Genomic DNA, 18,568 nt, shown 5'->3' on the forward strand with positions numbered 1-18,568 from the left:
GAAGGGGGGGAGGAGGGGGAGGGGAGGAGGAGGAGGAGGGGAGGAGGAGGAGGAGTTATTAGAAAGTGGAAAATGTGTATGTGTGTCTAGAAGTTCATCCTTCATGTCAGATGTCAGCTACATGTCACTTCTTGTCGAGGCCTCTGCTGATGGCCCTGCCCCAGACTTGCCCCTCAGTGTCCTCACAGGTCACAAACTCCTCATGTGTAATACTCATCACATCCTATTATCTTGTTGGTTTTCTGGTCTATATCCCAGAGTTCTGTGCACGGGGGACTGGGTAAGCAGTAGGTGCTCAGTGACTGAGTGCAGTTGTGACCAGAGCCCCTTTCCATGCACTGCCTCTCCCACACCCTGCTCACTCATGTCACCACACACTTTTCCTGGAGATTGAGAGGTGGAGGGCATTGAACTAAAGCAGCAGAAGGTGAAAAATAAGCGACTGGCATGGCTCCTGATGCCCCACTGCTGATAAGAGACAGCGCTCCTGGAAAACGCACCTGCCTTCCCTTCCTTCTCTCTGTCCTCACTGTTTTACACGGCTCCCCACACCTCCGCTTCCGTGTGCATATTCCACCCAAAGAAGGAAAAACGGAGCAACCATGGGAGAGGCCCTGGTGGAAGGGAGCCTGGGTGGGGAGAGGGCACAGTGCAACCGTCAGGACATAGGAAGCGGGTCCCCACCTTGCTCTTTCGCAGTTTCGGTTCCTTCCACACCTGGCTTTCTTCTCTTCGTCTTCTCTGTCGGGCTTGTGGCGACATTGATGGTGAGCAGCATCATGGTAGGGTCCCACAGCACAGTACATGGTGTTCAGGCTGCCACGTTCCAGCTCTGCCCAGAGCCCCGTAGCACATGGATGCATCCAACCTTTGCAGCCACCCCAGGGGGCAGTTTCTGTGTTCCTTTTTGTGCACACAAGGAAACAGGCGCATAGAGGTTAAGTGCTGTGTGTAAGGGCACCTGGAACAACTGGGACTTGAACCCGGGCAGCCTGGCTCTAGAACCGTGGCCCTCACTGCTCTGCTGTGATGACACAGGTAAGCTTCCTCAGGAAAAAGCCTCTTTTATTGATCCGCTGTTGTTTTTGAAGTTGGATGACTGTCAGCCTACATGTTATCAATTTATGATGTTGTGAGCTCTAGGAAATGGATTGTCGCTTTGGACATCAGAAGGGAGAAGCGAAGGGGCAAGCATCAATTTCTCTTAAATTTAAGCATGTACAAAGATACGCACTTTCCCTGAGGAGCTAAAGGTGTTCTGATTATTTTTACTTCTATTTTCCACATGTCCCATTGCTTGTTGTATTGCAGGATACTGGTTTCTTTCAGCATCCTGCCATACAACATGAATGAAAGAGCCACATATTTAAAGGAACCAAAAGGAAAGTGGAGTTTTCTGTTCCGTATTTAAGAACTTATATCTGTGCAAGGAGCTTACGGAGACTTTTGACACAGGAGCCCAAAACGAGGGTCTTGGGAAGAGAAAGGCCCGATGGCCCAGGGACTGTCCTTTGGGACTTATTTTCAAGTGCAGACCAGAGGCTGCGCTGGCTGGCCTGTCCATGCTCGGGGTCCTCAGTGTGAGCATCCGTCTTCCACGTACAGGGCCCCATTCTCAGGTTAAACTGTGGTCTGTGCCGTGTGTCTTGTAGGAAGTGTCGCTCCCAGAACTCAGGCTGTGGTGCGTGAGGACGAGGTGGAAACCACCAGCAATCTGATTCCTTCAGCACCAAACCCACTGTTTCAGAATAGCCCCGAAGCTGCTGTCATTAATGAGTGCGGGGCAGGAAGCTGGAGCCTTGCTTGTATATTTTATATCATTCCCATAGTGACTGATTCTGTTCCCATTTTACAGATGATCAAAGTGAGACATAAATGGATTAAAGTATTTCTCCCGTGTCTTACAGTTAATGAATGGCAGAGCCAGGATTCTGATTCTAAGCCTCGACTCTTCAGTAATCTGCTGTCACCCCAGAACTATGGGAACATCTTAGGTTTCTGTGTCCCTTGTAACTTCCTGACAGAAAGACAATCACTGCTCGCAGAACTAAATGGGTAAAAAACTCTGCAAGTTTCTTTGAGGCAACAGTAGGTGGAGAAGTTTTCAGAAGTCAAAGAGTAGAGACACATTCACCTTTCAGTACATTTTCAGCATTATTCATTCAGTTTTTAAAAATAAAATTAACACAAGTATTTTAATTATAAGGACCAAATCATGACTGGTTAAGAAATAAGGAGGAAAAGAGAATACTAAGTTTGAGGCAAAAGAAGAAAAACCATATATTAAGAGGATGCAAAACTTCTTAAAATTTTATTTAAGAAAGAGTGGGGCCCTAACCGGTTTGGCTCAGTGGATAGAGCATCAGCCTGCGGACTCAAGGGTCTCAGGTTCAATTCTGGTCAAGGGCATGTACCTTGGTTGCGGGCACATCCCCAGTAGTGGGTGTGCAGGAGGCAGCTGATCGATGTTTCTCTCTCATCGATGTTTCCAGCTTTCTATCCCTCTCCCTTCCTCTCTGTAAAAAAATCAATAAAAACATATTTTAAAAAAAGAAAAAGAGCGGATTATCAGTTGCAGTGGTCATGTTTATTTTGTCTTAAGCAGGAGAGGTCAAATTACTGTTCTGGGCACTGAGGACAAAGGTGAATGTGTGTGCGGTGGTGTTTCGGTGCCACATAAACCCCAGGTGCACATCCTCCCTCTCAGTAGAAGCATGGGTTTCAGGGTTGTTGTTGTTGTTTTGGTTACTTTCCTAAAAACTGGTGTTTTGGAGGAAAAGGCTAAAGGGAAAATCTGCCGTGATTGGAATGATGAGTTTGGCCTGGAAGGGAATTTCTCTCTTCTGGGTGTGTCCCTGCTCCTAACATGATTGGAGGACAAGGAGAGGGGCAGTGAGTGGCATTCATTGGCTGCCGTCCGGGGAGGGGGCAGGCGCGGATGCCTCTGAGTGTTGTAGAGACTGGGGAACAAGACCCCTCCCATGGTCTGAGCAGATCGCTGGCTCTGTTTAGTAGTTGCCCTTTATTTTTGCTGTAGAAATCTAATTGCATTTCCCTGGAATTTTTAGAACCCTGTAGAATTTTTACGGAACCCCTGCTGTAATTAAAATAGAAGAGAGAGTTGCCTTTTTGAAAAGAATTTGTTTGATCATTAAATATAACTCTTATATTTTATGGATGTTTCTCCAGAAGTTTAATGATTTGCCTAAGGTTAGTGTGTATGCTGACTCTTTTTTCCAAACAGAAATTGCTGGTAGTGCCAGAAGCTGTCTAAAAGTAAAATAATGAGGCTGCATCTTACCTCTCTCTTCTCATCACTGATTCTTCGTTTTATCTGTAGCTCCGGTGAACTCATCACAGATCCATGGGAGATCAGCTGAGTAGTTGTTGACTGATTTGCATCTCATTGGCTATTAACTAACCAGAGGAAGAATTTTTGTGTAAAATTGGATCAATCAAATATATTCTTATATTAATTTTTTCCCTTAAGTGTAACTTGTAATTAGAATACCTAATAATTTTCTTAAAGCAACTGAGCTGAGACTTGGAGTCATAGTGAATGTCTGGAGGGAAACTTCAGTTTTAACAACTTCTTAAACAGTTTAACTTAAAACAGTTGTAATAAAGGCAACATAGTCATGAAAATTGTGACATTTACTCCAAATTTTGGAAGTGGGTTCTTTTAAAAAATTTTCTTTTGGGGGAATGGTCAAGTGATGGTATGAGCTATTCTTCCCTCTTAGCTTTAGATATTCTCAGTTGACCCTATTATGTTTTTTACTAATGTCACAAATTTGAAAATTTGTTTTATGGATTTAATTTAGGTGAGACTCTTCCATTAAGATGGTTAACCCCTTCCCCAACAATTTTTTTGTTAAAAACGTTTCTTTTTCAGACTAATTTTTTTATTTTGGTTCTATATAGTATTTTTGATGCTGGTTATGAAAACAGTTTGAAATTATTTTTTCTTCCCATTTTTGTGGTTAAGAATAGTATTTCCTCAGAAAGTTTCTAGATGGATATTATTTAGAATGGTACGTATGTAGCTGGTTTTTGAAGGTAAAGTTTTAGACGAGTATACTCGTCGACGACTGAAAAAAGAACATTTTGTGAAAACGTGTATACACGTTTCTGCCGGGGAAGGGGTTAAAAGTCACTTTAAAATGGGTTTTGAAGTTATATTTTGCTTGACTTGAATAATCTTACTAAATTCTGTAATTTAAAAAAAAAAACTGATGTAGGGTTATAGGATCTGGTTCTGAAGTTGGTATCAGACTACCCTCTCACGTAGTACAACAATAACCCCAAGACACAGTGTTAACAATAATGAGTTGAGTGCACTGGAGAGCAACTCCTGAACGTAGGCAGAAGTGGAAGGACCGTGTGAAGGAAGGGCAGAGCAGAATGAAGTTCACATTTATTTGGCTTTTTGCCGTGAAGGTACTCTCCAAATGCCTTCGTGTGGAACTTTTCAAACCCAAGCTGAAAGCCGTGGTGCTGCTGGCTTACTGTGTCAGAAGAAAGACTTTGGGCCTGTCAGAACAACTGGGCAATAAAAGGGGAATCTGGGTAAGAGTGAGCCACAACGCAGGGAGCCCCCGTGTCTGTTTATAAATTCTATTCAGACTATTGGGGAACCTTGGAACTGTGTGTACCTACAGGAGACCAACAGACATAATAACCGTGGAGGCAGTTCCATTGACACCATTTGAACATGGACCTTGGATTGGATAATAGTACTATATGTAGTATTATATTTGTTCAGTTTCTTGATTTTGAGAATTTATAAGAGAATGTCTTTGTCCTTAGGAAGTACATTAAAATATTTAGGTATAGGGGAGAATGGTATCTGTAATGTATTTTCAAATGATTAGCAAAAACAACACATACAGAGAGAGCGATGAGCTAGATGTAAACAATTGTGAATGTGGATAAACCTTTATAGGAGTTCTCTGTACTGTTCTTGCATGTTTTTGTAAATTTTAAATTATATTCAAAAAGTTTAAAAGTGGGGTCATATGAAACTGAAAGTGTTTGATGGGTGAAGGATTCATACCCTCTCCTCCTCCTAGATGAGCTCTTTAGTTTTAGCTCATGAATCTAAGTCATTCATTCATCAGTTTTTAATCTGAGAGTTTAAGAAAGAGTGACCAGAAGCTCGTTTTTTGCCTCCAAGTACTTGGAGTCTGGTTGAGGAGAAAAGAGTGGTGCTCACACAAGCTGAACACAGTGCAGCAGAACTCGTTCATTGTGCTTGGTACCTGATGTGCTCCAAGACGGGGCTGGCGAATGGTTCGGTAAAGGGCCAGATAACGGGTATTTTCAGCTTTTTGGGCCCTTATGTCTCTGTCACATACAGTGTGGAAGCAAACAGTGTGTACACGTACAATAAAGGTGTGCCTTGTTCCAATAAAACATCATTTACACAAAGGGGAGGCAGGCTGCGTGTCCCACAGGTAGTGGTTGGCTGACCCCTGCTCTATCTAGCCTGTTTACAGGGTGGAGTTTTCACAGGAACTGTAGGAATACAGTGTGGTCCGTGGTGAAGGGCCTGGGCCCCGGGGGTACTCACACCTGGGTTCAAACCCTGGCAATGCCAATCACCAGTTTGATAATCTGGGAGAGCTGCTTACCTCGACTTGCTCCTCTGTGACATGGAAGTACTGAGAGCCTCTCCTCTGTATGATGGTGTATGCTGTGACTGTGGTTATGTCTCACCTGACTGCTGCCTTCATGTCACTCTCCTGCAGCCCTCTTCACAGCAGCCAGAGTGATCCCATCAAAACGGAACCAGCTCATGTCATCCCCCAGGATCCCTCGGTGCTCCCGGTCAGATTTAGGATAGGAGCCCTGACCCTGTGCACTCCTCTCCCAGGGTCCTGTTTGTTTTGCCAGCACTACCCTCACTCTCAGTTTAGGGCCTTTGAGTGGGTTTCCCTTCTCCCTGGACCTTCTCGTCCTGACAGAGTGCAGCGCTGGTTCGTTCTTACCGTTCAGATTTCACAGTGAGAGCATTTGTCCCTGGCCTCACAGTGAAGTAGCCACTCAGTCAGTTTGTTTTCCTTGTTTTAATTCTCTGACCACTTGTCAATGGTCTGTTTCACCTGATGAGAAGTAAGCTGCATGGCCCTGGCAGGTGGCTCAGTTGGTTGGAGTGTTGTCCCCTACAACAAATGGTTGTGGGCTCAACACTGGTCAGGACACGTACGGAAGGCAACCGATAGGTGTTTCTCTCTCTCATTGGTGTTTCTCTGAGTCTGCCTCTGTCTCTGTCTCTCCCCCTTTCTCTCTCTCAAATCAATAAAAAACATATCCCGGGTAAGAATTTAAAAAAGAAAAGAAAAGAACATAAGCTGCATGATTCATAGCACCTCATCTACCTGATTCTCCACCTCTCCTGCCCTGAGGACACGACCTTATAAAGCAGACAGCCAGTAAATATTTGTGGAGTTAATATAATGAGTTAACATACAGAAAACACCTGACACAGTTCTGAGTTCTTGGTACGTGTTAGCTAAATCATTACTGACTGCCAGTAGGGTGTACATACCTCCCTTAATAGTGAAATGAATTACGAGGCTTGAAAACGAGAAGAAATATCTGAAGGTCATGTGCACTCACCCTAAGAAAAGAAAAATCACACATAAATTTGCAGCCAGCACTTGTTATTTATACAGAATCTAGGGTAATAAAATGAATAATTAAAAGTCTACAAATGAATGTGCCTGTCTTCTTACTGGAGCTCTTAAGCTGGTAGGTTCACATCTTCCCTTTCTTCCCCACCCATTCATAAGCTACTCCACAGGACCACGGAGAGAGGAGAAAAAGCCTGGGCTTTCAGGACGTCCCCGAACAATGGAGTAATTGAGCTCTCTTTTTGTTTTAGATGTCCACACAGAGGCTGTTCAGGCAGCGCTTGCGAAACACAAAGAAAGGAAGATGGCAGTGCCTATGCCTTCCAAACGCAGGTCCTTGGTTGTGCAGACCTCGATGGATGCCTACACACCTCCAGGTGAGCGGCAGGCCCACCGTCGGCTTAGCCCGAGGCGAGCATGCCTTAGCGTTAATTCACTGCCGGCCCTGCAGTCAGTCTTTCTAGCTTTCAGAATAATGCTGCTCTAATTCAGATTTTGTGACCCACAGGTCAGAAACAGCATATATGTTCTCAATTAAATTTGGAGGGAAAGTTACCATCATTTTGTGTGTTTCTATATACATATATATTTTAAACTTTTCATCAAGACTTATAAGTATGAAAAACTTAGTCTTATAAAATTTTATTTACTACTTGATATAGCAAAAGTGTCTGAAGTTCTAACTGAACATGCACTTTTCTTGTTTAGACAGGTATGTACATATTCTCAAGTCTTTATAAGTATGTTGTGATTTTGTATTAAGAACCCAAATGAATTGAAAAATTTAGGCTCTTAAATTTTTCTGGGGGGGTCATCAAACTTTTCCTTAAACTGCAGACAGTATTTTGGTCTTTGTGGGCTCTAGAGAATGGGGTATGGATGTGTGCCAATAAAACTTTATTTATAAAAATGGGCAGAGGGCCAGTTTGGTCCATAGTCTGCTGATTCCTGATCTAAATGGTTGAAGATTATATCCCATTTACATTTCTGATTTTAATACTGTGTTTTTTTTAGTCTTGAATTTTAACTTAACTACTTAAGTTCTCTGTTTCACTCTACTCAAATAATTATAGTGTACAGCTCATGAGCTACAAAACCAAAGTGAGGCACACAGCTAAATCATCCAGGTTATCTATTACAAACATGAAGAATTGAGCCCAATCTACTTGATGTTTGTTTGTTTTTCTGTGATTTTGGTTCCTGCATTATTCATGTCATTGTTGCCAAACCTAAGTTTCTTTTCTACACACCTAAGTTACCTTGTACACTACTTTGTACAGTTTTGAATGCCACTATTTTTGTTCACAAGAGAAACTTAAGGTGCAAAAAGAATAGCTGAACATATACAACACTTTTGGGGGTCTTTGAGGTTTAGCCCCGAGTGTTTGCAAGCAGTGAGGGTAATGAAACTCCCACTTCAACTCAGAGATGTGATCAAGTATCTTCTGTAATTCTCCAAACAGCTCTTAAGTATTCAACTTTGCATGCAGTTAAAGGTAAAAGTCTTGAGCTTTATAAGACAAAACATATAAATAGTGTATTTTTTAGTCATTGTTTTAAAAATAGTCCAACAAGTGTTCTTCATCTCAACAATACAGTAAACTTGGCAAAAAATTTTGGGCCAATTTACTTACTTTCTTTTGTTTCTTTATGCTGAGCCTCAATGTAATTTGGGACTATTTAAAAATCAGCATAATTAACATGTTCAATTCTGTTTATTTAGCTCATTATAATTAGCCAAAATTTTATAATGGAGTGGAAATCTTTAGTTTTATATGTTATTTGTGCAACAAATAGAATGGGCTTACCAACAAACCAACTTAAAATATATTTTTTCCAGCTTAAAATATTTTGGACCAAATGTTTGGGACTGGACAGTATTCAGGAAAATGGACATATTTCTGAACTACTTTTTATGAGAAATGTTGAGTTTCAAATGCAAGAAGTTAAGCTATTATTCATGTATATGCTTTTCTCCGTGTTAAATCTATCTTCAGAAATGTTAGTGTCATACATGATGAAAGCCAGAACTTTCAGAAAACAAATCTTGTAGAAATGTCTTTGCAAAAATATAAAGAATATTATCAGTCACATTGTTTTGCATTTAATTATTTGACTAGGAGTTTCATGTACACCATATAATACATTTTGTAAACTGTCATTCAGGAGTTCTAGCGATAATGTCACATGAAATAATTGTGTACAGTCATAAATACCTCTTTATAACCATACTTGCTTGAACAGAATCTTGGCTCATTTTCTCTCTTTCTGGTTGCTGGTAACTTGTTAGAACTCATTTCATGACAACTGGTCTACAAGGAATATTCCTGAAGTTTATATTCTCTGCATGAAATGAGTGGTTGCTCATGAATGTCATAGTGTCTGGAAAAGATCTTATTAGGATCATTACACTCTGTGGATCTCAAGCAGCACAGGACTGAACTGAGAGCAGGAAAGCCCATGAGGTGAGCCCCATGGTTCCCAGTTCTCTGCCTGGGGAAAATCTTTAGACCGTGGCCCAGAGATGGGAATCTGAGCAAGCATGGCCACCCTGCTAAGTTGAGGAGGGCTGAGATCCAAGTTTATGGGATATAAAGGGGCTGAAGCTTTCCACAGATCCATGCTAGCCAAAAATAGCTCCATGTCTGCTCTCGGTCAAGAGAATCAACCAGTAATTGAAGTAAATGCTAAAGTAGAAGTCAAGGCTTCAGAGTAAGATAGAATTCACCATCTAATATTCAATAAATAATCACTAGGTATGCAGAGAAACAGAAGGTGTAAGCTGTGGCCATGGAAAAAGGAATCGGTAGAAAACTAACACAAAATGGCTCCCGTTTGCTCTCTGTAGCTAGCCACTGATCCACTGTCAAGAGCACAGAGTATTGCTTGTCTCAATTGTATTTGCTATAAGCATGAAATACAGATTTTGAAGAGTTTATATTGAAAATATGACTGGAATATATTTCATTAACTTTTATATTTATTACATGTTGAAACAATATTTTGAATATTTTATGTTAAATATATTATTTAAGTTAGTTGTTCCTATTCATGTATTTTACATTGTGGCTGCTAGAAGGTTTAAAATTATATCTGAGGCTCCCATTACATTTCTGTTGGAAAGCACTTGGGTATGTGTTTGATATAGAGCAACGGTTCTCAACCTGTGGGTCACAACCCTTTTGGGGGCCAAATGACACTTTCACAGGGGTCGCCTAAGACCACTGGAAAACACATATATTCTTAGACAAACATGTAAATTAACCATCCCTCCGCTACGCTCACCAGCCAATCAGGAGAGTATGCAAATTAACCCAACAAAGATGGCAGTTAATTTGCATATGTAGGGGCAAAGCAGCGGAGCGAAGACTGAAGGCTCTGTCTGGAGCTGCAAAGACTGAAGGCCTGGGTCCCTGGTGCCGGAGGAAAACCAGTGCCAGCAGCCAGGGGAATGGAAGGCCCGTGCAATGGGCCTCTGGTAATTACATACTGTTTTTCTGATTAATCACTGTGCTTTAATTATGTTCAATTTGTAGCAATGAAAATACATCCTGCATATAAGATATTTACATTACAATTCATAACAGTAGCAAAATTACAGTTATGAAGTAGCAACGAAAATAATTTTATGGTTGGGGGTCACCACAACATGAGGAACTGTATTAAAGGATCACTGCATTAGGAAGGTTGAGAACCACTGATATAGAGGAAGATGGGGTTTTCAGACCTGATTGTAAATCCAGGGAATCAAGTAAAAATATGTCAAAGAAGTAAAAAAACAATATTGTCTTAATACTTGAGCAGAGAAAGGGAAATATTTTTAAAATTAAAGGAAACTCTAAAACTGAAAAGTATAATACTGAAATGGAATTGCACTGGATCAGTTCAACATTGGATGGATAAAAAGATAGTCTTTGAACTTTAAGAGAGATCAAGAGAAGTGGACCAAACTTAAGAACAGAAAAACAGAAGACTAAAGTAAAGTTAACAGAACCTCAAGCATCTGTGGAACGGTGTTAACATACTTGTAATTGGAATCCAAGAAGGAAGAGAGTGTGAGAAAAGGGCAGGAAAACTATTTGAAGAAATGAGGGTCAAAAACTTCTTAAATTGATGTAATTACCACATACAGATTCAGAAATTCAATGAACCCCAAGCAAGATAAGTCTAAAAAGAATCAAACCTAAAATTCATAAAAGTCAGTGTGCTGTGAAATCCAAAGATTAAGAGAAAATCTTAAAAGTCATCAGAGGAAAACAGATACATTATAGATTGGAGAACAATTATGAATAATTGCCCATATCTTCATATGAGTTATATGATTATGAGGTAGCTTATATAGGGTGTCCCAAAATTCACGCAAGAAGTAATTTTGATAGAAAACACAGGTTTATAATTAAAAATTGTAAATTTTTTATTGATTCATAAAGTATACAGTATAGGGTTATATATGGAATAGCATGAATGACTGGTTGACCGATTGCTATGATGTGCACTGACCACCAGGGGGCAGACATTCAACGCAGGAGTTGCCCCCTGGTGGTCAGCACTCCTACAGTGGAAGTGCTGCTCAGCTGACTGGCCCTTCCTGGTGGCCCACCCCGGCGGCAGCTACTCACTCCCTCAGTAGTCTTGCAGGTCCAATCTCCAGAGAACAGGCCAGGCACTGATGGACCAGCACCACTGGCACCATCCTGACAGTGCCACTGGCCTCTTGGAAGTTGGCCTCGGGCACTGCGGCTGCTTCCCCTCCCTAGACACTCTGCAAGGAAGAAACGATATAAAAGCGGCCACCAGGTGACTCCTGACAACTGGCCTGAATGACAGCTGAACTGATCCAGATCCCAGGTTGGCAAGCATGTCCCACTGCCCGCCCAGAGGGCTGATTGCATCTCGTCCCCCCCAGCCCCCTCGGGATGGGTGTCAGACGCAGGGTTCATGGCTGGTGAGCGCCACTATGGAGGCGTGAGCTTCTCCCGATCAGAACTGACTGGGTGTGAGCAGTCAGTGGAGCTGGGATGAGCGGGAGCAGCAGGCAGGAGAGGCAGGTGGTGTTGGGCTGCCAGTTTTGGCCCAATCTCTGCAGGCCACGCCAAGGGACCCCACCAGTGCACGGATTCATGCACCAGGTCTCTAGTATGAGATAATATAAGATTATAAAGATATAATAGAAGCCAGAAAACAATGGAAAGATACCTTTAATGTCCTAAAAGGAAGGGGGAAGACTGTCAACTCATATCCAGTGAAATATCCTTTGTAAGCAAGGATGTTAAAGGAAATAAAGCAATAATGAGACCTTGAAAACTGAGAGAACATGGTGCCAGCAGAACTGCTCTGCAAACATGCCAGCAATGGCATATGAGCTGATGGGGAAGGATATGAGATGAAAACTTACATCTGCAAAACAGAAAGAACACTGGAAACAATGAATAGCTGAAAAAACATAAAATACTATCTTGCCCCCTTATAATTTGCTTTAAAACAATAGTTACACAAAAGACAAGGACAGGTAAATCTAATTATGCTGTTGTATGGTTATTACATTTCTGAAGTAGGAAGAAGTTTGTAGTGTCAGGTTTGAAGAGCAGTTACAATATTGACCCAATGTAGAGCCATCAAGTATGCATATTTTTAGCCCTAGAGCAACCACTAAAGCATGGGAAGACATACATGTGAGAATATAGGGCATAAAATGAAACTCTTAAAAAGTTGTCAATTGAAAAGACGTCAGGGAAAATCAACAGAGATAAGAAATAAGAGGAATAAATAGGAAAACAAGTAGTAAAATCTTAACTTTAAACACACTTATACCAATGATTATAATAGACTAGAGGCCCAGTGCACAAAATTTGCGAACTTGGGGCAGAGGGTCCCTTAGCCCGGCCTGTTCCCTCTCACAGTCCATGAGCCCCGCGATGGATCACCACCACAGACGGAGGCCCCGCCCACACTCCACAGTCAGTGGCCTGGGTCTACCTCTTTGGGGCAATCGTGGAGCCTCCCCCCATTGATTGATCGCACCGCTGGCTGGTGGCCTGGGCCTCCTCTGCAGGACAATCATGGGGCGATGGCCGGGCCCCTGACCAATCACATTACACTCTCCTCGGCTGGCCTGGTGCCAGTGGGTGTCATAGCATAGTTGTCCGGAAGGTTGTCCGGGCGGTCATTCTGCTGTTCAGTCATTTGGTTGATTTGTATATTATGCTTTTATTATTATAGATGTAAATGAACCAAACACCCAATTAAGAGATAGAGATCGTCAGACTAGGTAAAAAGGAAAAATAAGTATATCTATATGTTGTTTATAAGAGACACATTTAAATATAACAATAAGGATAGTTAAAAATAAAATGATGAAAAATATAAATGCAATTTTAAGCATGAGAAGGTAAACAAGTCTATATTAATATCTGACAAGATAGACAACAAGACCAAGTAGTATAAGATATAAAGAGAAATGAGCAATTCACCAGGAAGACATAAGAATGAAGATTCATACATAATACCTAAAAATAGAGCATTATAACTTATAAAGCAGAAACACATAAGGAAGGGGAAAGTAGAAAAATTAAGAATAATTATTGGCCCTGGCCGGTTTGGCTTAGTGAATGGAGCGTGGGCCTGCAGACTGCAGGGTCCCAGGTTCGATTCCGGTCAAGAGCATGTACCTTGGTTGCGGGCACATTCCCAGTGGGAGTTGTGCAGGAGGCAGCTGATCAATGTTTCTCTCTTGTTGATGTTTCTAACTCTCTATCCCTCTCCCTTCCTCTGTAAAAAATCAATAAAATATACTTTTTAAAAAAAGAATAATTATTGGAGATTTTAAAAAATATCTTCTTAAATAATTATTAGAAAGTTGTCAAACACTATCAACCAATTTGATACAGTTATTATTTGCAGAATATTATGCCCAGCTCTTGCAGGACATGATAATTCCTCAGGAAAGGTATTATTTTTAATACCTTTTTTGATGTATAGTTTAGATCCCATAATATTAACCCATTGTAAGTGTTTAAAAAATAGCCAAATGGTTCAATAATTGCGATAATCCAGTTTTCGAACATTTCCATCATCCAAAAAAGTTTCATTATACCCATTTTCAGTTAATTCCCATTCTCCAGCCCATTGATCTGTTTTATATGCCTCTATAAATATTCTAAACATTCCACAATGAAATCATGAAATAGATTCTTTTGCATTTTGTTTCTTCAGCATAATGTTTTTGAGCATCTTCCATGTTGTAGCATTCTTGAATTGTAGGATGCATTCCTTCTCATTGCTGAACTGTTTCCCCTGAATTTTGTTAATTCATTCCTTGTTGATGGATATTTAGCTTGTTTCCAGTTTTTGGCTATTATGAATAATGCTATCAACATTTATGTACATATCTTTGTGTATACTTACAATTTCATTTATCTTGGGTAGATTCCTGGGAGTAAAATTAATGACTTATGGTAACTTTAACTTTTAAGAGCTGCAAAATTACTTTTATAATTACTATACCATTTTACATTCCCAACAGAAATGTATGAAGATTTTAGTTTCTCACCAACTCAATATTATCTGTATTTTTTTATTATAGTCATTCTAGTGGGTGTGAAATGGTATCTGTGATTTAATTTTCATTTCCTAAATGAAGCTAAGCATCTTTTTATGTGTTTATTTGTATACTAGAGGCCCAGTGCATGAAATTCATGCACAGTAGGGTCCCTAGGCCTGGCCAGCGATCAGGGCTAATCTGTGGGGCGACCAGCAGGGTGATCAAAGGGCCCCCACTGGCACCCACTGTGGCTAACCTGGGTCCTGCGGGCTGGGAGCAGCTCCTGTGTTAAGTGTTTGCCTCCTGGTGGTCAGTGCACATCATAGCGAACGGTCTTTCCACCAGTTGTTCCACCTTTTGCTCAATTTGCATATTAGGTTTTTATTATATAGGACTAGAGGCCCCATGCACAAAATTCATGCATGGGGGAGTTCCTCAGCCCAGCCTGCACCCTCCAATCTGGGACCCCCTCAGGGGGGGTGTCCAAGTGATCGAGTCTAAACCAGCAGTTGGACATCCCTCTCACAATCCAGGACCTCTGGTTCCTAACCGCTCACCTGCTTGCCTGCCTCATCACCCCTAACTGCCTCTGCTTGCTGGCCTAATTGTCCCCTAACTGGTCCCCTGCTAGCCTGATCGCCCCCTAACTACTCCCCTTTTGGCCTGATTGCCCTCTAACTACCCCTCTGCTGGCTTGGCTGTCCCCTAACTGCCCCTGCCGGCCTGGCCACCCCCAACTGCTCCCCTGACGGCCTGATTGCCCCTAAACGCCTCTGCCTCGGCCCCTGCCACCATGGCTTTGTCCAGAAGTCCAGTCTAATTAGCATATTACCCTTTTATTAGTATATTTATTGTTGAAATGTCTCTTCAAATTTTTGCCCATTTAAAAAAATTTTTTTTGTCTTCTTACTGGTTAAGAATTCTTTATATAACCTGAATACAAGTCCTCTATCAGATATACAATTTGCAAACTATAATTTGTCTTTCTTTTTCTTAATGGTGCCTGTGGTAAACAGATTTATGCCCCCCCCCCTCCCCGCGAGATATCCATATTCTAATTGCTCAATGTGTATATTACCTTACATCGCAAAGGGGACTTCACAGATACGATTAAGGTCCTAAGATGGGCAGTTATCCTGGACTAACGAGCTGCACCAACTGTAATCAAATAGGTCCTTATTCAGACAGAGAAAGACAAATACTATTTGATCTCACTTATATGTGGTATCTGAAAAACAAAACAAAAGCATAAACCTCATAGAAAAATAGATAGTTTGTGGTTTGCAGAGGCCAGGTGTAGGAGGACAGGGAATTGGAGAAAGGTGGCCAAAAGGTACCAACTTCCAGTTATAAGATAGATTATTAGGCATGTAATGTACAATGTGATGACTATAATTAACACTGTTATAGGAAATAATATGAAAATTAAGAGAGTAAGTTCTAAGAGTTTTCATCATAAGAAGAAATATTTTTTTTGCATTTTCTTTTTTTGTATCTGTAAAATGATGGATGCCAACTAAAGTTAATTATAGTAACCATTTCACAATATAAGTTGAACAGATATGCCATACTTTAAACTTATAAGAGTTATATATCAATATAACTGGGCAGAGGAGGTCCTCATAAGAGAGGGAAGAGTGTCAAAGTCAGGAAGAACAAACAAACAGTAGGACCAGAGGTTGGAGGGTTACACTTTACAGATAAAGGAAGGGGCCAAGAGCCAAGGCGCAGGTGATGCAGGTGCCTCTAGCAAAGGCCAAGGACTACAGAGTCTCTCCTAAGGCCTCCAGGGGATGTAGAGTCTGACTTCCAGAGCTGTAAGGTAATGAGTGTGTGTTGTGGTAAGCCACTGACATTGTGGTGATTTGTTACATTACTCGCAGGAAAACTTTTAAGCTTAAGAGTTTTCATTTGGACAAAGTTCAGTTTACTGATTATTGTTTGATGAATTGTGCTTTTGGAAGTTTTAGAAATTTCATAGTTTTAGTTCTTTCTGGGTCTCTGGTTCATTTTGAATTCATTTTTGTTTATGGTGTGAGGCAAGATCTGTGAGGTATTGTTTTCTGTTTGTTTGTTTTGATATGAGAATACACAGTTGCCCAGCAACATTTGTTGAAAAGATTATCTTTTTCTCTTTAAATTACCTTGAGAACTTTGTCAAAAATAAATTGACTACAAATGGAAGAGTTTATTTCTGGATTTAGTTCGGTTTTGTTCATATAGATTTCTATTCTCGTGCTAATATCACTGTCTTGATAACTGTAACTTCATAGTAAGTTTTGATATTAGATAGTTAAGTACTCCTTCATTCTCAAGTTATTTTGGCTATTCTAGATCTTTTGTGTTTTCAAATGAATTTTAGAATAAGCTGTCAATTCTCAAAAAAAAGGAAAAGCCTCTAGGATTTTATTAGATATTACCTTGAATTTTTGTTAGATGTATTGCTAAAGGTTTTGTCTTTTTTGATGCTTTTGTGAATGGAATTTTTAAAATCTAATTTCCATATTAAATGCCAGTATATGTATATATAAAGATATTTTGTGTCTTTATCTTGTATCCTGTGACCCTCCTAAAATCATTTCTTAATGCAAAGAATTTTTGGGTATGTTCCTTGATATTTTCTACATACAAAGATCATGTCATCTGTGAATAAAGATAGTTTTACTGCTAGCTTTCCAATCTGGATGCCTTTAATTTATTCGTTTTGCTTTATTTCACTGTCTAGAACCTTCCAGAGAACACTGAATAGAAGTATCAAACTCACCAGTAATTCATTCTTGAAAACCTTGCTACTAAGTGAAAGTTATTAAATAAAAAAATGTTTTTAATAACTTTAATGAAAAAGTGATTTTTATATCAATCTAATATATACAGTTTTCACAGATAGAAAAATAAATGATTAAAAAATATTGTAAGAAATAAATGTAGACTTCTGGTCAAGGTGGTGTGTAGGTAAATGTGGTGCTTGCCTCCACCCACAACCACATCAAAATTATCACTAAGCTACATAACAACCATCATTCAGAACCACCTGAAATCTGGCTGAAAGGAAGTCCTACAACTAGGGAAATAAAGAAGAAGCCACATCAAGACTGGTAGGAGGAGCAGAGACATGGAAAGGTGGTCCCACCCCTGTGTATGGTAGATAAAACTTGGGAAGGATATCTTGGCTGCAGAGGTTCCCTATTGGGAGTGAGGGTTCCCAGGACCACACCAGACCTCCCAGCCCAGGATTCTAGTTCCAGGAAGAGAATTCTCCATAACTTCTGGCTATAAAAACTAGTGAGGATTGAGGCAGAGGAAGACAGAGGGCTGCTGACGTCCCAGGCAGTTCCTCTTAAAGGGCTTGTGCACGGACTTACTCAGAATCACTCCCTCTGAGCTCTACCACTGGGCCAGTAGCCTAAAAGGCACCAGAGACATGCAGGGAGGAGCTGAATTGCCTGGCATCAGGGTGAGAGGTAGTGGGGGCAGTTTTCTGCCAGACAAAAGTGTTGGCAGAGGCCATTGTCTTTAGATGAGCCCTCCACCCACAGAGCTGGCAGGCAGGCACCATATCTGAGACTCAATCAACCTGGCTCATACTGTTTACCCTGTCTGGTGATTCTCTAAGACCCCATTTCATCCAAGTTTTAGGGCCACCCAAGTAGTTTCCAGTGGTTTTTCCTTAGGAATGACCTGTCTTGGCTCATGCTTCAGATTTTCCTAAAAACTCTCAAACAAGCAGCCTCTGGCCTCAGCATCTCCCCTACCTCTCACTAAGTGACCCCAGGCCCGACATTAGCAGTAGCCTCCCTTGATTCACAGCTTGTCCACTCCTGGGCACCTCAAAGCTTAGCAAAAATAGCAGCCACCTGCAGGTTACTTTACAAAGCATGCTGGGTGGCCCCCAGCAGAACACAGTCAGTGGCTGACCTTGCCTGTAACTCCTAGGAGGCCTTAGGACCATTACACCCAGTGGACAGCTAAAAACTATATCAAAGCATCACCATCCAACCACCTCCATAGGCAACACACTCAAAGGGTGGACTCAGTGGGCACCAGAGCCCCACTGAAGTAAGTCCTACTCTGTGGGGTGGGCCTCTGCACAGATGATCCTCCACATTCATTACAGGTCAGTAGTCGCAGTCATTCCTGTCAGCTGATCAGCCTGGGGGTAAATCCCTTCCATTTATGTGCTACAGCAGGCAGGTGCACACAGCCCACAGGAAAGCCCAGCTCCGGTGATCAGAGAGGCTGCCCACTGGGCCCTACAGAACACCTATGTAAGGCCACTCTACTAAGACTGGGAGATGTAGTAGCTCTATCTAATACATAGAAACAAACACAAGGAGGCTGCCAAAATGAGGAGCAAAGAACATGTCCCAAATGAAAGGACAGAACAAACCTCCAG

General features: G+C 41.2%; 1 protein-coding gene across 1 annotated transcript in view; it reads left to right on the plus strand.

The window, feature by feature from the left end:
• The window catches only part of DIP2C (disco interacting protein 2 homolog C), a 178,441-nt gene that overhangs the window by 19,802 nt on the left and 140,071 nt on the right, over positions 1 to 18,568 (plus strand). Inside the window, exon 4 of the mRNA XM_015560308.1 lies at positions 6,887 to 7,012. Coding sequence (XP_015415794.1) covers positions 6,940 to 7,012 — 73 coding nt within the window. The 5' untranslated portion in view covers positions 6,887 to 6,939. The remainder of the gene's footprint in view (positions 1 to 6,886; positions 7,013 to 18,568) is intronic.

This window comes from Myotis davidii, unplaced genomic scaffold (assembly GCF_000327345.1).
Source record: "Myotis davidii unplaced genomic scaffold, ASM32734v1 scaffold194, whole genome shotgun sequence".
NCBI classification, from domain to species: Eukaryota; Metazoa; Chordata; class Mammalia; order Chiroptera; family Vespertilionidae; genus Myotis; species Myotis davidii.